General features: G+C 39.4%; 1 protein-coding gene and 1 non-coding gene across 6 annotated transcripts in view; both read right to left on the reverse strand.

Moving 5' to 3' along the window:
• Nucleotides 1–18,738, reverse strand: part of LOC145467598 (receptor-type tyrosine-protein phosphatase delta-like) — a 59,627-nt gene that overhangs the window by 20,127 nt on the left and 20,762 nt on the right. For 4 of the 5 annotated variants that reach the window (XM_081451175.1, XM_081451176.1, XM_081451177.1 and 1 more), the window contains exons 3-9: nt 15,780–15,963; nt 8,070–8,351; nt 4,073–4,366; nt 3,431–3,688; nt 2,484–2,768; nt 959–1,252; nt 164–451 (exon numbers count right to left, since the gene is read on the reverse strand). In XM_081451175.1, the coding sequence (XP_081307301.1) occupies nt 164–451; nt 959–1,252; nt 2,484–2,768; nt 3,431–3,688; nt 4,073–4,366; nt 8,070–8,351; nt 15,780–15,861 (1,783 nt within the window). In that variant the 5' untranslated portion in view covers nt 15,862–15,963. Of the gene's footprint in view, nt 1–163; nt 452–958; nt 1,253–2,483; nt 2,769–3,430; nt 3,689–4,072; nt 4,367–8,069; nt 8,352–15,779; nt 18,734–18,738 lie in introns of those variants that run through there. The other variant, XM_081451178.1, reaches the window with a different exon arrangement.
• On the reverse strand, nt 5,466–5,538 carry Trnar-ucg (transfer RNA arginine (anticodon UCG)). The gene has a single exon. It is a non-coding gene; the product is annotated as a tRNA-Arg (tRNA).

The raw sequence follows: 18,738 nt of genomic DNA on the forward strand, positions 1-18,738 counted from the left end.
AGAAACACCAAAGAGATAATAATAAAACATAAAGAAACAAGGATGTTTAAGGATGGAGACGATTGACACGCATGACAAATAACGAACTTGAAAAATTTAGGCTAAACTTTCCAAGTTGTGCAAACGGTAATTTAGCTTCGTGACTTAGCTCTTTACAACTTACTGTCCTCCAGTGTTTGGACAACCTTGGCAAATGATTTTGGCCCTGTAACACCATAGGACTTCGCCGCCACCTGTACTTGGTAATAAGTGTATGGTCTGAGGTGTCTTATCTCTTGACCGAATGTTTGATCTCCGACAGTAATCATGGTTTCCTTGGCAGCGGTCGATTTGTTGTAATAGACCTCATAGCCGATCACGCCGTTCCCAGAGTACTTTGGGGCTTGCCACGTGACTTGAATTAACTGCGATGAAAGTACTGTCACTTTGACCTGTTCCGGCTGCCCGGGTGCTGAAAAGCAAAATAATTTGTTAAATATTTCTCTCGTTTTAGTAAACCCTTAAGACGAGAGGCATAAGTGATAGGGTGTTATGGGTCTTAAAGTTCATAGGTGTTAAAGCAATCTCGTTCCCAGAGCCTTCGTTACCCTTGCCTAGCGGAACGGGAAAACGAAGCCGCTGGACAAGGGCAACGAAGGCTCTGGGAACAAGATTGGCGTTAAAGCATATCTCTGGACAACTCCGCAGGTTTGGCAGGCGTTGTGGCCCATTAATTGTTTCGTCAGACTCTAGATCAAGTTCTCTACGATGGGTTCAGACCTTGCCTTGTCAGGCGGACACTTTACTCTAAGAGTACCATTCCCCGCCTACAAGCAACCTTACACCGACCTTTTGAGTGCCTTGGTCACGATCGACCACTATAAACTGCAGCTTTCTTACGCAAATCACGGGTTAAAAAGGATCGACAATGATAACTATAAGGGAGGGGTGCCTCTTCTTCGAGTAAGTGACCACTCACCACCCTGTGCAGTCATCACAGCGAACAGATCTGAGAGAGGTCCTTCACCAGCGCTGTTGTAAGCGATCAGCTTAAAGTAGTACGTTGTCATTTTAAGAAGTCCTGTGATCTGGGTCTGGTTATCTGCTGACGCCCTGTACAACCACTGGTCGATCTTAAGCTTTGGATCAGTCACGTAGTACAGCCGGTATCCAAGGATCTCGCCATTTGGTTGGCTTGGTGGCAGCCATGTTGCTTCGAATGAGGTGTCTGAGAGTCCCTTGGCTTGGATGTTCCCTGGTGGTGTTCCGGGTGCTGAGGATGGAAGGAAAAGTACATACGCATTAAGTACACGGAGGGAGGCGCGGTGGCCTCACGGTTAGAGCGCTCGTCCCCGGATCGAGCGGTCCGGGTTCGAGCCCTGGCCTGGGACATTGTGTTGTGTTCTTGGGCAAGACACTTAATTCTCACAGTGCCTCTCTCCACCCAGGAATATAAATGCGTACCGGCGAATTGTTGGGGAAACCTAATAAATTGCAGGGGAATGACCTGCGATGGACTAGCATTCCGTCCAGGGTGAGTAGAAATACTCCTAGCCGCTTCATGCTACAGAAACCGGAATAAGCTCCGGCAGCCAGTCGGCTCCAAGGCTTCACTTTATGAAGTACACAGTGAAAAACAATCCAGATTACAGACACCCCTATACCCTCACTACCAAAAATCATAGTCATTCTCGGGTTTCGAATCAAAGACCTTTGCCATGCCGGTACCAACGGTTTACCGCAGAGCTGTAAAGGTGATGGAAACCACCATGTACAAGTAGGAAGTTTTGGTTTACACGTGAAAGGAACATGAAGCTGGAAATTCCCATTACTGCTCTAACTGGGGCCACTGCACCGCTTAGATGAGAATTCAGTTGTTGAGATACTGACCAAATGGAGGATTTGGAGCGGCTCTGGATGGTCGTGTTTTAAACTCCACTTCTCAAACTCATAAAGCATTCATCCCGTTGGGGGACGGTGTTTGGATACCTGATCTATCACAGATTATCAGATTTACGATTGTATTTAACTGTTTTCTCCTTAGTTTCAGTTTCGATTGAGAATATATATCAAAACATGTAAGACCACGTTTGTAAACTACTCGACGCTAATCAAAAATACACCGCTACGCGTTGTATTTTTAACTCTGTTCTCGGTGTTTGGAAATGTGGTCAAAGACGGTCTTTTGTTTTTTGATATATTACTCTGTAGCATCGAAGAGAAGAACATGAACCAGCGATCAGCGCCATTAACTCTCGGCTCCCTCTCCGTATCTGCTCAAGCGCGTGTGAAATACTGCTACATACATACATTACTTTATTTACCCTCGGATTTCAGAGTAGCTTATGCAGCTAATACCTCCGAGCATTTAACCATCAGATGAGAGATAGACCACCACACCGGGAACTACATCTCCTACTCTTTTCGATCAGTCTGTGGGTTCCTTTACATCCCACGGAATTAATTATGATGAGTTGTGAGACGGGACCTCCTGAAATACAAACCTTTTGGGGATGTTTTGAATTCAGCCAGAGGACTAGGTTTGCTGGTCCCCAGGTCGTTCAGAGCAAACAGGCGAAACTGATAAGTAGTATAAGGCTGGAGTTCCTTCAAACTCATAGAAGTTCGGCCACGAATGTCTTTGATGACTATCCACTGACTCGAGCTCTTGGCGCGATAGTATAAGGTGTAAGAGTCCACCTGGGGGCCTCCTCCATGCTTCCATGTGATGGTGATCCAGTCTGCAGTTATCTGCGTTGTGGTGGGTCTTGTTGGAGCGAATGGCAATTCTGCAAGAGATACAACCATGTCGTAATGTGTTACCGTTTTAGCAGCTGCATGATTTGTCAAGAACTGGGCCAGTTTCAGGTGAAGATCTTGAATTCGACCTTTTCCTGTGGCCTCCCACAGTGTCGAAGAAGCCCCTTGTGTGTGACCATTCAAATGAAAGCTACTGGGCAGTACTTTCATGTAGTGCTGTTTATTATGCCGTACAAGATGATTCAAGCCCTAATGTGTGACCATTCAAGTGAAAGCTATTGAGTAGTACTTTCATGCGGTGTTGTTTATTATGCTGTAAAAGGTGGTAGTAACATTTAAGTCTGGGGACGACATCCTAGTGTGACCATTCAAATGAAAGCTATTGAGCAGTGCTTTCATGTGGTACTGTTTAGTATGCTATACAAGGTGGTTCTAACTTTTAAGTCCGTGGATAAAACCCTAGTGTGTGACCATTCAAATGAAAGCTATTGAGCAGTGCTTTCATGTAGTACTGTTTATTATGCTATGCACAAGTCCGTGGATGAAACTCTTGTCTGCTAACGAATAACTTTATGTTGCTCTATTTGCAAGATACAGTTGTTTATTATTTTTTTTTTACTAAGGTATAGGCTATGTTTTCACGCAGTTTTCAATGAAGACACTTTAAGACAGTAGAACGCATTCGACTTACTTCGTACAGTGACGTAAGCCGAGGCTCGAGCTTGTCCTCTGTTATTGACTGCAAGGCAAGTGTAGTTCCCAGACTTCTGAATATCTTGAACGGTCAACACGCCATCAGCACTTCCCCCTGCGAGTCTGACGCCGTCACGTTCCCACACTATAGATGGTTTTGGGTAACCTGTGGCCGAGCAATTCAAGTAGACAACTGTTTCTGGGTCGACTGTGACAGGTTGAGGGGGACTGGTGATGACTGGTTTCTTGTAAGAGACTACAATGGAAGAATTTTAACGTTAGTTACGTGTAACCAATGTCAACAGCCTTGAAGTCCCTTCAGAAAGCCCTTTGAAAAGTACAAAATGTTTTCGATCAGTTAGGAAAAGGGCACAGAGATGTGAATTTTCATGTTCGCATTAAATTTCCACTGAATTAAAATTTACTCCCTGCCATCCTTCGCCAATTTTACTGCCGCTTTACTTCCTGCCAATCCTTCTGATTGGTAAGTGACTAATTCAAGCACTGGATTCCAACGCGCGAGAACAAGACCATAACCACGCGCGTCACGCAAGGAAACTTCCAAGTTCTAATCGCGCTCTTTCTGACAGTATTCCACCGACATAATTAAAAAAAATTTATTTATCGTTTTGGCACAAACCTTTGTGTCTGAGGGTTGCGACACGTGAATACACCATCCCCAGGCTATTGGTCGCAACACACGTGTACCGTCCGGCGTCAGAAGCCTGGACACTAGTGATTTTCACGGCCCCTGGCTTGGGTATGCTGATTCTTGGGTCTGACAAGTCGAGGGGCATTGATTCCTTCAGCCACGTTATCACCGGGAGTGGGTTTCCTGTGGCATTACACTCAAACGAACCATTATCTCCACTCGTTACTTCAGCGTATCGAGGATTCTTAACTACTCTTGGAAATCCCGATGGCGTGCTGCCCGCTGAAGATATAAAGTTTGTATTTTAATAAAAAGAAACATTTAGACCTTAGTAAGAGTAAGTTGTTTTATGGTTAGTTCCGTGAGCGGGCAAGATAAACCAAATCCTGCGCTGTGATTGGCTTCCCGAGCGGCCAAGACGGCGCTCTCGGTCCATAAACACGTAAAAGAAAGAACTTGGTCAATGTTCAGCCATCTTGACCAAACAAGATCAGTCAATAACTCATATATACAAAACCAAGGCTTCCCGTCAGTGAAAGCGCGCTCGTGAGGTAAGGTCAGTGGTTTTATTTTAGGCGCCAACATTGTCAAAGCTGACGCCATTAAAGGATTTTACTACGGGATTTTCCAAAATATGTCGTAATGGTGACAAGAATTTACTAACCTTGAAAAACGAAACGGCGAGAGCACATGCATACACACACAAAAAGATATGTATAAGGTAGTAGCATTCTACATGAATGTGAAAATAACGGAAACTAGAGGAATACACGCTAATTTATACTTAACGTACGATGAGCGAAAGATATTACCAAATGGCTAGGAAACCTAAACCTATAGCTGTGTCCATGTTTTCTTAACGTTGAAAAAGCCAATAAAATTCAAGAAAGAACAAGAAAGAAACAAGAGAAAGAAAAAGAGAACAAGAAAGAGCCAGACAACGAGAAAAAAAAAATCATGTTATCAGGGTGAGCGTTTGCTAAGCGTTTTTTGTAGGTCTGAACATACTTATAAGAAAGCAGACTAGCTAAAATCCGGACTAAAGGCAAGGTTATCTTTCTTATGTAAAAAGCATTTTTACTGCAATTCTTTTAAAAGCTGCACTTTGAGATTAGCCAACTTAAAAAATGGTTGAAATGATGAAAAACATAAATCCTCATCGATAACTTTACAAAACTGAATTTAAAACGATCCTGCACGTACTTGTACAGGCTTCATATGATGTTAAGGAAATCCTAAACGAAGACTTGGTGCTATGCTAGTTTTCCTAGCGTTTGGCAGACAACACTATAAATTTATTGCAAAACCCGCTAAAGAAAGAAAGAAAAAATAAAGACAAATGGTCATTAAGGAGAAAAAAAGAACGTAATTCAAAAGCAAACGACCACGAAGGGACTCGAACCCTCAATCTTCCGATCCGAAGTCGGACGCCTTATCCATTAGGCCACGCGGCCAGCCACGCTCAGCAAGTTAAAATTTATTTTGTTTACCATATAAAATGAGTTCAGGGAAATGAATTGTTTCCCAAAGCAAACCTGAGTTAATAAGACTTTAAACTCAAATCAAATGAAGCAGGTTTTGTTTTAAACACAGAGGTGATTTTAAATCGGGACTGGTAGACTTCCTTGGCCGATTTACGTAATTCTGAGTGCATTTTACGTGAAACTCGAAAAATGAAAAACATCTACTGGCAAATTAGTTTCCGGCAACTTGCCTGCAGTAAAACATGTAACTGCGTCCTGTAGGTAAAACAAACGCTTCGACAGCTCACAAAACCGTGACTTCGCCTGTTCGACTTCTTGGGGGTTCTGTCTTCAGATAATACGCAGAACAAATAACTGTCTCAAGCACACCTTTATTCGAATGCACATAACGATGGAAACGTGTTCACGAAAGAGTTATCCTTAACCCTCTTAGTTCACACTAATGATCACTGCACAGTTGTTAAGCTTTAATGTTACTTCAGAGAATTCGGTGAAATTTTAACACAATGTTACTGCAACTGATCGAACTTTTTCTCGTTAAGTTCTTACGTACATAGTAATTAGACATCAGGAAAAATTAGATATATATTTAATTACCCTTTGGCTTTGTGCGTGACTTTTCGTTTGTATTGCCATAAATGTGATGATAAACAAAGGTGTATAATTAAGCATTGTAAACAGCTTATGAAAGGTGTAATGGAAACCAGTGTCTTTTACTTACTTTTCTTTCAATTAAGAATAACTTATAACAAAAGGGGTTGAACACACTCTAAAAAGGGAGAACAATGGCAGAATAAACTGACTGAGGCAAACGTGAGCAAATATTGACAAAACTAAGAAGGCAAGCAGGAGACTTTAGATGAGCAGCAGAAAAAACTCACAAGCTCTTTCAAAGTCAACAATTTCCAGTATGTACTTCTAAAAAGGAAACGTAAAAGAGCTTTAGATAATAAAATGTAAGGAGATTAAGGTATATAGAACCTGAGTTCACATTACATGATACAGTCTGTCAAATCTGGTGCTAAAATGTTTGCTGGAGTTCATCGCTTTGTTGGCAACAATGAAAACAAAGCAGTAGAACAATCAGCAGATCAAACTGGACTAAAAACATTCACAGGAATTTTAATCTTGTATAAATCTGATGTCGGTAGCATTTGATTATGGAATTAAACAGAAATGTGGTCAAGTATATTAGTTTGAGTCACTGTCGCAAACTAACAAAATGTACTACTTTCAGAATTTTCAGAGCGGCTCATATAACATGCCATAACTGCTGAAGCAGTTGAAGACACTGAAAAGAAATGTGCTGCTGACAGAGAAACCTCCAAACATATGTACAGGTCGAAAGCCGGCTTCTCAGAAATCTTAGCTTCGCGTTATGTAAGATAAAATCGTACTACTGTCATGTAGGAATGCTTTTAATTTCAAGCTGGTCTTTGGGGCATTTTCATTAATTTCTATCCAAGCCGATTATCAAGAGCTTTAAAACCTTCGCGGTGGTCTCTTTGATTGATAGTTCAATTTGTTTCTTTCACCGATTTTAAGCACAAAAGATTGTGAGTATTACACTACGTATTATCAGACAACAGTAGACCAACCGCTGACCGAGTGGCGATGCGTGAAAATGGTTGTCTTTCAAGGGATTTTTTTGTTGAACTTCCTGCTTGTAAAGTATAAAATGGGAAAATACGCGCCAAGGAGATAAAAAGAACAAGTAAAATGGGAATACAGAACATCCACAAACGCGTTACGGAAGGTGAGTTGTTGTTGAGTATAAGATTTAAGTCAGCATACATGTAATTACATAATGTAAGCTTAAAAAATGTGCGCATGTATACACATATATCTTCGGAAAGTATCTTAAAGTATTCAAGCTTTAGAATAGGCTTGGTATAAGAATATGAATCTCATAAAAACAACATCATAAACAAATAGATTCTTACTTTAAACGTTCTACATAATTGAACACGCGGAATATTTATTGTGCAAAACAATACGCACGTGCTGCAACATTTCACGAAATGTTTCTGGTTGATAAAATAGCGATGGTCTTCCGATGAAGAAGGCAAAGGGAAATCGCAGCTGTACAATGTATTTTGTTCGGTTTTTCTGTAGTTATTATTATTTTTTACAATATCGGAGGGGGGTTGGGGGTGGTCGAGGAAGGGGTTGGGTCAGAAATTGGCTCTCAGGAAGGGATACCTATTTTAAAATGGCTGTGCACAATGATGAAGAAGTAAACAAACGGTGATACACTTTTGATTGGCTTTTACCCATAAATACCTGTGTTATAGATAAATGCTGCTCGACTAACTTCTGTAGATTTTCATCAATATTGCTTTTCTTGAGAAGGGGTGGGGTGGGGGGAAAGTGTTTTTAATTTAGAGATTGGGTGACTCAATGTTGCTAATTAAGTAAAACCATTTTTGCTGTAGGAGAAAAACAAAAGGTGATACACTTTTGAGTGTTTTTTTCTAGTAGATAAGTTCTGTTCAACTAACCTCTGTAGATTTTTATCGACGTTGTTTGAGATGTTGCTGTGCCATCTGCATTTGAAGCCTTGCACGTGTAATCACCCTCATGGCGTGATTTCAAAGTGCGGCCTAAACGAAGCAGCTCACCACTGGGAATGGGGAACTTCTGTGCCCTGGCCCTGACGGTAAGAACTACACCATTCTTGTACCATGTGATGCTTGGCTCTGGGTTCCCTGTGACTTGGCATATTAAGTGTGTGAAGCTTCTGTCGAGAGCTCCATTTGGAGCTGTCAGAAGTGCTGTTGGTGCTAGAATGAAATTAAAAAAAAATTGTGTTTATGGAAGAACAAGCTGATTGTACAGTAACAGTCATCATCATCACCATCATTCCTTCTAGCCCCCAGTGGGGCACAGGGCATAAATGACTCAAAAAATTAACAAACAAAAGAAAAAGTAAACAAAGTATTCACGTTAATCTCGAGATTATTGTGCACCAAGTTTGTTGTGTTCAGAGGTACTTTATGTGTAAAGGTTGCTCTCACATAGAAGAAAATTTGTTCAATGATGTCACATTTTCAGATTTATAGATAACAAAAATACACTATACATAAAAACTACAATTTGGTCTTAAAGCCTTTAATTAATAAACACTGCAGAGAAAAGTACTGGGTCTTTTGTCGTAAAATTAGCCTGCACCAGCTTGCTTTATCCTTCAAACAAGTCCTCATTACTTTTAAAAGAATTGGTGTGATCTGATAGTGGTGTCATAAAGTGCAATTCCAGAAAATATTCATATCCACCCCAAGGAAGGTTTATGGAAATCCCAAGGGGGAAGGGGGTTCCAAAAGTCAAAAGTTTTAAAGTGCGAAACTAAACCGAAATTTCCAGGGGGGTGGGTTTTAAACTAAAAAACCTTCCATGGCGAACAACACAATTTTAAGGAATAACACAATTTTAAGTAGTGCAACTTCAGGCCTAAGATACTGGTGATTGTCTGTTATACTTTGTTCTTGGGCAATCTCACTACAGGGGCCTCCCTCCATCCAGGGGTCAGTTTACTAGGAAAAAATAGAACACAATGTAGTGTTCCATTGACTAAATTCCACTCAACCTTTGAGTGACATATAGCAGGATGGTTTGTTTGTGTTTGAAGAAAACCAATTTCACCACCAGCCTCTGCCATTTTAGAAGATACATAACTTGTAGTTTGACAAGTGATCACAGCGATGGTCAAAGTTCGATTGTAATTCAAATTTGTTTACAAGTGTCTGCTGATGATCATCTACATGTACATTGTCATGTGACTTAGCATATGTGTGCATGTGCATGTCATATGACTTAGCATATGTGTGCATGTGCATGTCATGTAATGCAAATGTACACTCGTGCAGATTTTGTCACACTTTGTTAAAATGTACACTTGTACACAGTATATGATATGTCACACATATTGTTACATTGTACAAATGTATCATTATTCGAATGTTGTCAAGAATCAAATGCAATTTCAAGAGCATTTACACATTTCAAGTTTTTTCTTTTAATTTCATCATCGGTTGCTGATTGACATGAATACAATTGATTTTTGAACACGACTTAAAATCCAATTTTTTTGCTGGTTTCAGTTTTAAGCCAAATATGCCATACAGCATGTACATATGTAGTAACAAATAATAAATGATGGTTTATGTAAATGTACTTGAGTACATATAGCTACATTGCTGGTATGGACTGGTTTATATTTTGAATTTGTCAATGCTTTTGTACTGTAATTTGACCTGGTTGCATTTGAGGTCAAGGTTTAATCTAGGCTATTGTAATCAAGTTGTTTTCTTAGGTACATGTAATACACTTACAGGTGTATACATAACTGATTATGCAATCACTCTTACCATGCTCCACCCAAAATAAATGGGATAAATATTTGAAAAAAATTCCAGTTAGCCACAGTTAATTACTGGCTGGTTAGAGCAAGGTCAGAGTTGAAAACAAATTCAAATGGAATTATTTCAGAAAGTGGAAAAATATGACAAAGATGAATTAAATTTGACATCCAGAATGAATCCGTTTATCGACATTGATCAGTGAGGAACAGGGCAAATGTCCTCAGAGATATACAATAAAAACCCATGTGTCTGGCAAAATAGGTTCTTGTATTTGGGAGTATTAGGTATTTTCTTGTAATAGAAATTTGCAATCTCAAATTTACACTCCTTGGTTGAAATGGTTATCATAATTTAACTGGAACCCACATATATTAAAGCACCTGCTTGATCTTGCTTGGCTAAACAGGTTCTTATATTTGTTGGTATTGAAATGGCAAATTTCTGGCAGCAGGTTCCTAAACCACTAGGTTCTTAACTGTTTTTTTTAACTGCACATGTTAAGACATGAATTCATCAGTTATGTCATAGTTAATAGAGAGGAATGGTTATGAAGCTCAGCAAACATCAAAGGAGCGAACAAAGATGACAAGATATATGTTGCCCAAAAGGTAAATGACCGTGCACAATGTTTTGATTTGCATTCATACACAAGCACTGATTATGTAACCAAAATGTTTCTGTTGGTTAGATCCTCAGTCAGAAGTAAAACAACTGTTGTGTTTTGTGCACGGTCAAGGCCAAAAAAGAGAACAAAAACATACAACAAAGCACTTTGCGAGGTTTCATCATCATTCCCTTCCATTAACTATAATGGTTATATGCTTGTAAAAAATTCAGGCTTGGACAGGATTCAAACCCATGACCACTGCGATAACAGTATCTATGTGATAATATCACTGAGATCATGTGTTAGATGGTTCATGTTTTTTTTTTTTTTTTTTTTTTTAAGGTGTTATTTTCACAACTATCAACTCTGATGATCATTCATGTCTTAACATCTGTCTGCAGTTCAAATTCAAGAACCGTCATCTATTCTCTAAGTCTTGCATTCAGGGATATATGTGCGGCATAATAACTCCTGCAGTAAAAATATGACATTCCAATAAGAAGGGCTGAAGAGGTTAGAGCATTGCCACAAGGCTGGCACCAGTTATGCCACCAAAAAGGCCAATTCTAACTCTTGGGCCTCTTCCAACCAGGATACACCGAGCTTTTTGATTAAATATGAGGTGCTAACCTCACTAACACACCTGTACAGTGTATGTTAAGTACCCACAGAGGTGTAAATATTTTTCGCGTGCATAATGTATAGACTTACCATACTTTTGGGTGACATTTAATTGTCAGGGCAAAGCAAGGTGAAGGTAACCCTAGTCGGACTATGTCACTACAGTTTCTGCCCGACAGTTCTGTACATGTGCCGATACCTAAACTTAGGCTTAAGACTGTAACATTTTTATTACAGGAAAAAACTACCAAAACTTTTTTATAGCCTATTTTTTGGTAACAACCAAACAGATTGTACCGTACTTCTATAGATGTACTTTGGGCAAGCTTTCTGACCTGAAGGGAATGACCTAGATATAAAATGTCTACTGTCTACATTTGGGAAGAAAATCTTTGTCATCGAAAGATTTTTTTTGTGGTCACAGTTTTTTACTTTGGCTAGAGGCCAGGCAAGGTTTGAAATGTCTTTCCACAAGGACCAATTTAATTGGAAACAGCTTGTGATAGAACTAATTTTAATTGCTATCAAAGTGTGGAGTTAAACATTTTTTTTTCCTGAACTTCTAAACCCTTGTTACTTTGGCTAAAATAAAACAAACGGAAAAAGAAGGAGAATGTTACTGCTATTTACATAATGCTGTGTACAGAAATATAAGATATAAAATGTTTGCCTCTTGGTACACAGAAATGTTAGATATTTTAAAGAAATATCATAGCTAGGGAACTGTACTTTGGTAACAACCAGACAAACACATTGTGCAATACTTCTATAGATGTACTCTGGGCAAGCTTTCTGACCTGAAGAGAATGTCTTAGATATAAAAATTGTCTACTGTGACTACACGTGAACTTCTAAGCCCTTATGACTTTGGCTGACTGACAAGTCTTTCACATGCTGGTCAGCAAAAAGTTTCTCTAGAATTTTAAAACATTTAAGAAACATTTGCATTTGGAAATTTGTTTTAACATCATAAATATTATCAACAGAGACACAGGAGATAATTAATACGTCTATAGTTATGTCATCTCAAAAATGAATCGATAAGTTACAAACACATAGAGATAGGCACATGGCAAAAAAGAGCCAGTCAGTCGGGCGGACAAGCAAATTTAATTACTGCCTGACTGGGAAAGATACCAAAACCAGGAGAGTTTATCTAGAAGATGAAAAGATGAGGAAAATCCATGTTATTTTAAGAATCATTAATTCAACTGCACAGGAATGTGTAAGGTTTATTTCAATCAATTACTTTTTGCAAGTAGGATGGATCAAAAGACATACGATATAATTGACATAGGCGACAAAACGTATACAAGGTGACACATGTCAACTGGATTTGATGATGAAATGACAAATAGTGAATGGTCTAATCTCAAGAGAGCAGTTGTTTTTCTGGCTCGATAAAACAAACTTATCAATAAACTTATCTCAAGATTCAGGATTTTGGATCAAGGAATATTTTGAAAATGTCTCATTACCATAGTTCTCCGTGAGCATTTGACCACGGCATGACAAACCTACCATTTAACTCGGAAAATTCTAGATGAATGAATGGCGCTCTCCGTAAGCTTTCGTTGAAAGGTTGTACAGTTACTATGGTTCACACACAATGGGAATAAATCCAAAAACTAAAATTAAACAGATCACTTTCCGAGGAAACCACAAACAGTCCATAAATATTTCTTTTAAAGGTCAACTTCCTTAGACTTTTGGAATTGGAACAACTGATTGTGAGATGCCTGCTGTTTGTTTGGTTTATAATTTCAAGTGCTGTTTAATTTGAAGTGCAAACAGAACGTGTGTTGGTGCCAGAGTATATGTAGCCCTGGCTTTCTCCCCTTACGAGAGGATTTCAAGGCATCAATTATCTTCTATGGATGATATGACAGTGACGGAAGCCGGCGGCATGTCTGGGTCACATGCGGTTTCCGTAGAGCCACAGAGTCCACGAGTATGAAGCGAGAATAGTCGGGTGACCTAAACGTGCGTCTTCTTTGAGATATCCTTGACTGCATTGTCAAATAGAAATAACAGGTGTTGCATTAAAATCAGACAAAATACCAGCAAAATCCTCTAAAATGGCTGTTGTCAAGGATTTAGAATAACCTGGCTGCCAAGTATTTTAATTCCCATTTTAAAAGGGCCAAAGAGGTTGGAGTATTTCCACAAGGCCGGCAATAGTTATGTCACCAAAAAGACCAATTCTAACGCTTGGGCCCCTTCCAACCAGGATAGCCCTAACCTCACTAAATACATGTACAGTCTGTGTTAAGTATGCACAGAGGTGCAAATATTTTTCGTGTGCATAACGTGTAGGCTTACCATACTTTTAAGTGAAAATTAATTGTCAGGGCAAAGCAAGGTTTAAAATTTTAACATTTTCATCACAGGAAATAATTACCAAAACTTTGTTATGGACTATTTTTTCGTTAAAATCCGGAATAACCAACCCACAAGATGGAAGAGGGGTTAGTCAGCCTCACCCACTCCTCGTAAAAGGAGCACCGGACATGGTAATGGATTAGAATTGTTCCAGACAACAAAAGATATTTTCCTACTGTAGTCATGAACACATAAAAATGAGGTTAAAATTCACAAAAAACCCTCCATGTCTGTTCATGATGAATGCAAAATAGCTTTTTTGCCTTCGCGGCTGCCATTGTATCCCAACCGCAAGGAGATAGTGGTGATTTAAAATGCTTTCTCAAAGCCCGGGCCGAACCTTTCTTTGCTTTTCTAATCTTGTACAAAAACATTTCAAATTTGGTACGTCACTACTATCTATAGTGTTCTAAATAAGAAGTAAAGTCACTTCTTTTACTAATAGACATTTGGAATGTCGCAACAGTGCTGAGAAGTGCAGAAAATTTGATTTCTTCATGTACATAGACATAGGTGTACATGAATGGCCTTTCATCTTTGACAGGCTAAAAATTCATCGCCCGTAGCTAATTTCAGAAACGTTGTCTGCCGACTAATCTGATGGCTATTTTAATGATGATCTTGAAAGCACTGAAATATTCTCCTTCACTAACGAAAAGTATTTTCGAGCAAACGTGTGGATATTCTGAAATTTTACACCGCAGATCAAATGTTCGACAGCCCTAGTGCGGAAAGCTAATCCCTTTCAGAACGCCCCGCTTCGTAGAGCGGTATTTGGTTTTACAGTCTGCTGTCTTAAAACTAAGGGTCTTTGATTTCAGCAAAGTCCAACTGGGCTGTTGACAAAATTTAGTGAAAATTCGATACGAAATCTGCATTAACATTTCAAACACTTTTCTGCGAGTCTCTTTCGACTCCCCAAGGATACATGTGTCAATTGGGATCAGAGCCGCGCGTGCAAGAACCTTGAAATTTAAATTGCGAATTAAGAGTTTTGATTCATGGGTGACTCTGAAACTGACACGCTGACTAGTTGCGATTCTGCTTTTCCCATCCCCTTTTCTGGTCACCTTTTAAAACCAACACTTCTGTTGATGTTTTGAAATGAAAAAGCTCAAAAGGCAATCAAACCGTGGTCGACCACTGCGCTATATTTCTCCGCCAAAATATCGTTTTCAAGGCGAGCCGAAAGCTATCAAGGTATCAAGGTTAGCACTTCGTCCAATATTCGAGGCCGCGATCGAATAAATGGGCTGCTAAATTAGGCTGATATCAGACCGACCGTTGTTGAATTAATACTCGGAGGACATCGTCATGAACCGGAGAGCAGCAGACATTTTTACAGGCACAATAATCTTGAATCACGCAATGTTTCCTTACATGCGATCTCGCCGTGAAATCCAAGTTCTGTATCTGTTTTTTGTAGCCCAGCCTTTGTTCTCTTTATATGTCGCAATTCGAAAGAAAGGAACGTATAGACTTTTCTTGCATGTTTTTCCAAAGCGAGAATCGCTTAAAGCAGTTCCCGCGTTCAAAGAGACATTGTGGTTGCCATTGAATTCGCATCATTCGCTAAGCAATTTAGCTTTTCAATTGTAGTCTAAAATTACGGTTGAAGTCGTATTATTTGGAAACTGTTCGATGCCAGATCAATATATTTCCTATGGAACAAAATGAGCAAAATCGGCTACCGTGTCGAAAACACAGCAATAACAATCAAGCGAAGATATAAATTTCAGATTGCTTCGCGAAATAATAAAATTTTCAACCCACGAATGCTCACGTAGCAACGCGAGACTTTGTATTTCATCAAATGTCTTCTGCAACTCAACTCCTGTTTCGATGATTTCATTCGTCAAACATCCTTTATCGAAGTAGGAAATGGCTTTAAAATCAAACGGCCGAATATAGGCGTACTATTTGCGTTCCAGTAGTCAAGTATTGTTTACAAAATTATCAACTCGCCAAGGCCTCGAATCTACGAAATCATAGAAGTGGAATACGTTTAAGTCATTTTTTCAGTGATCCCCGAAGGGCAATCGACCCAAATAGCCTAATGAAGTAAAGCAAAACGACTGCTGCCAACTTTGTGGCTAATTTATGGGCTGATGCTAGATTTTGTATTCATAGCCGTGAACCTATTTACCAGTTGTCTTTATAGGAAACGAACGTGAGGAAAACGGAAGTCATCGTACCTAGATATATGCTTTTTTTAAGTAAACATCTTTAACGTTCCTTACCTTCACCTTGGGCGAAATTCACGCTTTGGAACGTCCAGAATAAGAGAACAAACCACCCACATCTTACGCAAAATGATTCCATGTCGATTTCAGTGCTGATATCAACAACGTAGAGTGGTTTTCAATCTGCCGCTTCGTTGATTTCAGCGTCCTCTTCACGGCTTGCTACAGCGGTTACTTGGTTCTTCGAAATAAGATCAAAGAAACTACAATTGGTTTTCGAAATCCATCGCCATAGAAAAAGGTATTTTAAGTTAAATTGCAGGAGTGATCTAAACGCAGACAGCTTTCTACGAGACAATTGCCCGTTTTCTTCCTACGGCTGCGTTTAAAATTTTCATGACTGAGAGATCGTAGCAAGGGCTTAGGACCACGTGACTATCGCCATTGAAGCGTGACTGACGAGTGACAAAGGCCAAACGCTCGCAAGGCAAATACAAAGTGACACTCAACTCTTAACAATGGCATACCAAAAATTCTCGTGGATTAGATCGAGTATTGTGTTTAGTTTTGTAATATAAACAATTATCAATCCCAAGTGACCTTCAGGCGTAAATTCATCAAAATATTGTTTGCCGAGCTGAAGAAAAAAGAGTTGTATTTAGCTTGTGGTGAGCTTGGAGGGGGTCTGTCCCTTGTGACTTTGAAGAGAATTGTGTACAGTAACTTAAAGTTTTCAAATTTCAAGCGTTCCAGACCCTAACATGGTTCGCCACGGTCTTTTGAGATCGTGGGAAACAAATTAATTATGCCCCGCGAAGAACTCGCGAATGAAAATATAAACTGATAAACAAGCCCGTGAAACAATCAACTGTTCCCAATCTTCCGAATCGCTGTTTCGCTCGGATGTTTTATACAACCCCAAGAGACTGGAACGAGCTGCGAAGTATGAGAATTTTCAAGCTTATTATTTTTTTTTTTCCTCTTTCTTTCTTTTTTCAGACTTTGGCTACCCTGATCAAAATAGTGCTTTACTCGACCATGCCGTGGGATCTCGACTTTAAGGTTAGTGTTTGAAATAGAGTCAATCTACTTTCTTCATTTTCTCCAAACCGGCCTCTTTTTTTGGAAAAACAGCAACAATAGCAAAAAGTCATCAATTTTTGGATCTCAGTGTAAAGATCTGAAAACTTAATTAATTCAAACTTCTGTTTTTGAAAAAGACTACTTTCATCTTTTCTTGGGCTATGGGCCGAAGTGGAAAAAATATGCTCAGCTGTGTTTCCCAATATCGCAGTGGCAGATATTGAAGGCGTCACGGTTTGCACATCTTGAAAAGTTTAGCCTAATTTTTCAAGTTCGTCGTTTGTAATCCGTGTAAATCTTCTCCATCCTTAACCATCCTTTTTCCTTTCTGGCTTATTATTATCTCTTAGGTGTTTTTCTATGTTGAAAAGCCATTATTTTCAGGTTTCCTTCAAGTTTAAAGTTAATTTTGTACGTGGCCGAATTAACTCAAAACTGAATACTGTGGCTAAGCACCTCTGAAACTGAAACATGTTCAGCTGTCCTGACATATTGACCACGATTTTTCGCTCTGTGGGACGACAACAACAGAAAAATGAATTTATAGCTCTCCCTTGGAAAGTTTCGCCGAGATTTTCTTCAAAGTAGAGGGAGGCTCACTCCTTTTCCTTTCGGAATTTTTAGTGGAGGTGTGGACAGTGGCGCTCTTTGTTCTTCAAACTGTTTTAGCCTAATGATTTCTACACCCAGTTTTTAGACATGATCTTTTTTAACGCCTGCGCAGCGTGTCACAATCCGTAACCATTTTTCTAAGTTGAAGCGTAATTGATCGCATTAAGCTAAATCCAGTGAATTTTCCTTGATGCTTTTATTTGCGTCCGAGCTGAGGCGTCGCGCGTTAATCAGTCCGACCTACTTTTCATAAAACATCGAGCCAAGAAAAAGAAAGGAAGAAATATCAGTTTAAATTCTATTCCCTTCCTGGAAGCACATACGGTTCATGCAAGGAAATATGCTCGAGTAGTTGTCATGAAATATGCGACAATGGAACCGAAATTACCCGGACACACTTTATAAAGAACTGAGGGCGACTTGAAAGGTCTTCTTCACAGACCTACTAACTTTCAAAGGCGAATAAAGCAGGTGTTAGTTTGAGTCACTAAGCGTTTAAGAGGTTCTTAAGATTATTTCTTGGGGTGACGCCCTGTTAATTGAAACTTTAAGCCATGAGGCAAGTGTTAAAGTCGATCTCTCGATGCGCTGGTATTTCATCGCAAACCAGCCGTTTCAGTGGCTAGCGTCGTCAAAAAGGCCTCTGCCGGTTCGGGGTTTACGAGAACCAGCGACGAAACACATGAAAACACCTAATTTTATTTTAGTCTTGTAGTATAAATCCCGATATCGACTTCAAAACTCAAGGAATTTGATACATAATCAGCTTGATATAGCCAGAAAATGGATCAAGGCGAAAAATGTGTCGCATACATACTCGCGTATATACCGCAGAAACAGGAAGCCGCGCGGGTTCACACCACTTTCCAGTCAATAGCAACAGAACAGAACAATAAACATCAAGAAACAGAACAGTGGCAGAGGCAATCTCAAATTTGTGGTTTTTTTTTTTCTCTTTTTAACAGTTTTCTTTGGCCAGGAGAACCATTAGCACTTGACACTACATTAGTGTAGTCCATAGAGGAACTAGATCGATTGGGTTTCATGTCAAACGATCCTCTCGACCAACTGCAAATCCTTTTTTTATAAATTCTCTTTCTGAGTCACGCGTCCGTTTTCTTCTCTAAAGAAGCCTGTATGTCTGTGAAATTCTTTTCACTTTGCATTTATTTAAAATATTTTGATTCAGTTGCAATGCATAATTGCGACCTATGTTTCGAAATACGCGGTACCCAGAATAGTGTTCTCATTGCATGTCACTTGATAAACAAATAATAGAGATTTTGAATTCTGTTATTGCAGTTTGTTATCAAAAACAAAA

Source organism: Orbicella franksi, chromosome 14, assembly GCF_964199315.1.
Source record: "Orbicella franksi chromosome 14, jaOrbFran1.1, whole genome shotgun sequence".
NCBI lineage: Eukaryota > Metazoa > Cnidaria > Anthozoa > Scleractinia > Merulinidae > Orbicella > Orbicella franksi.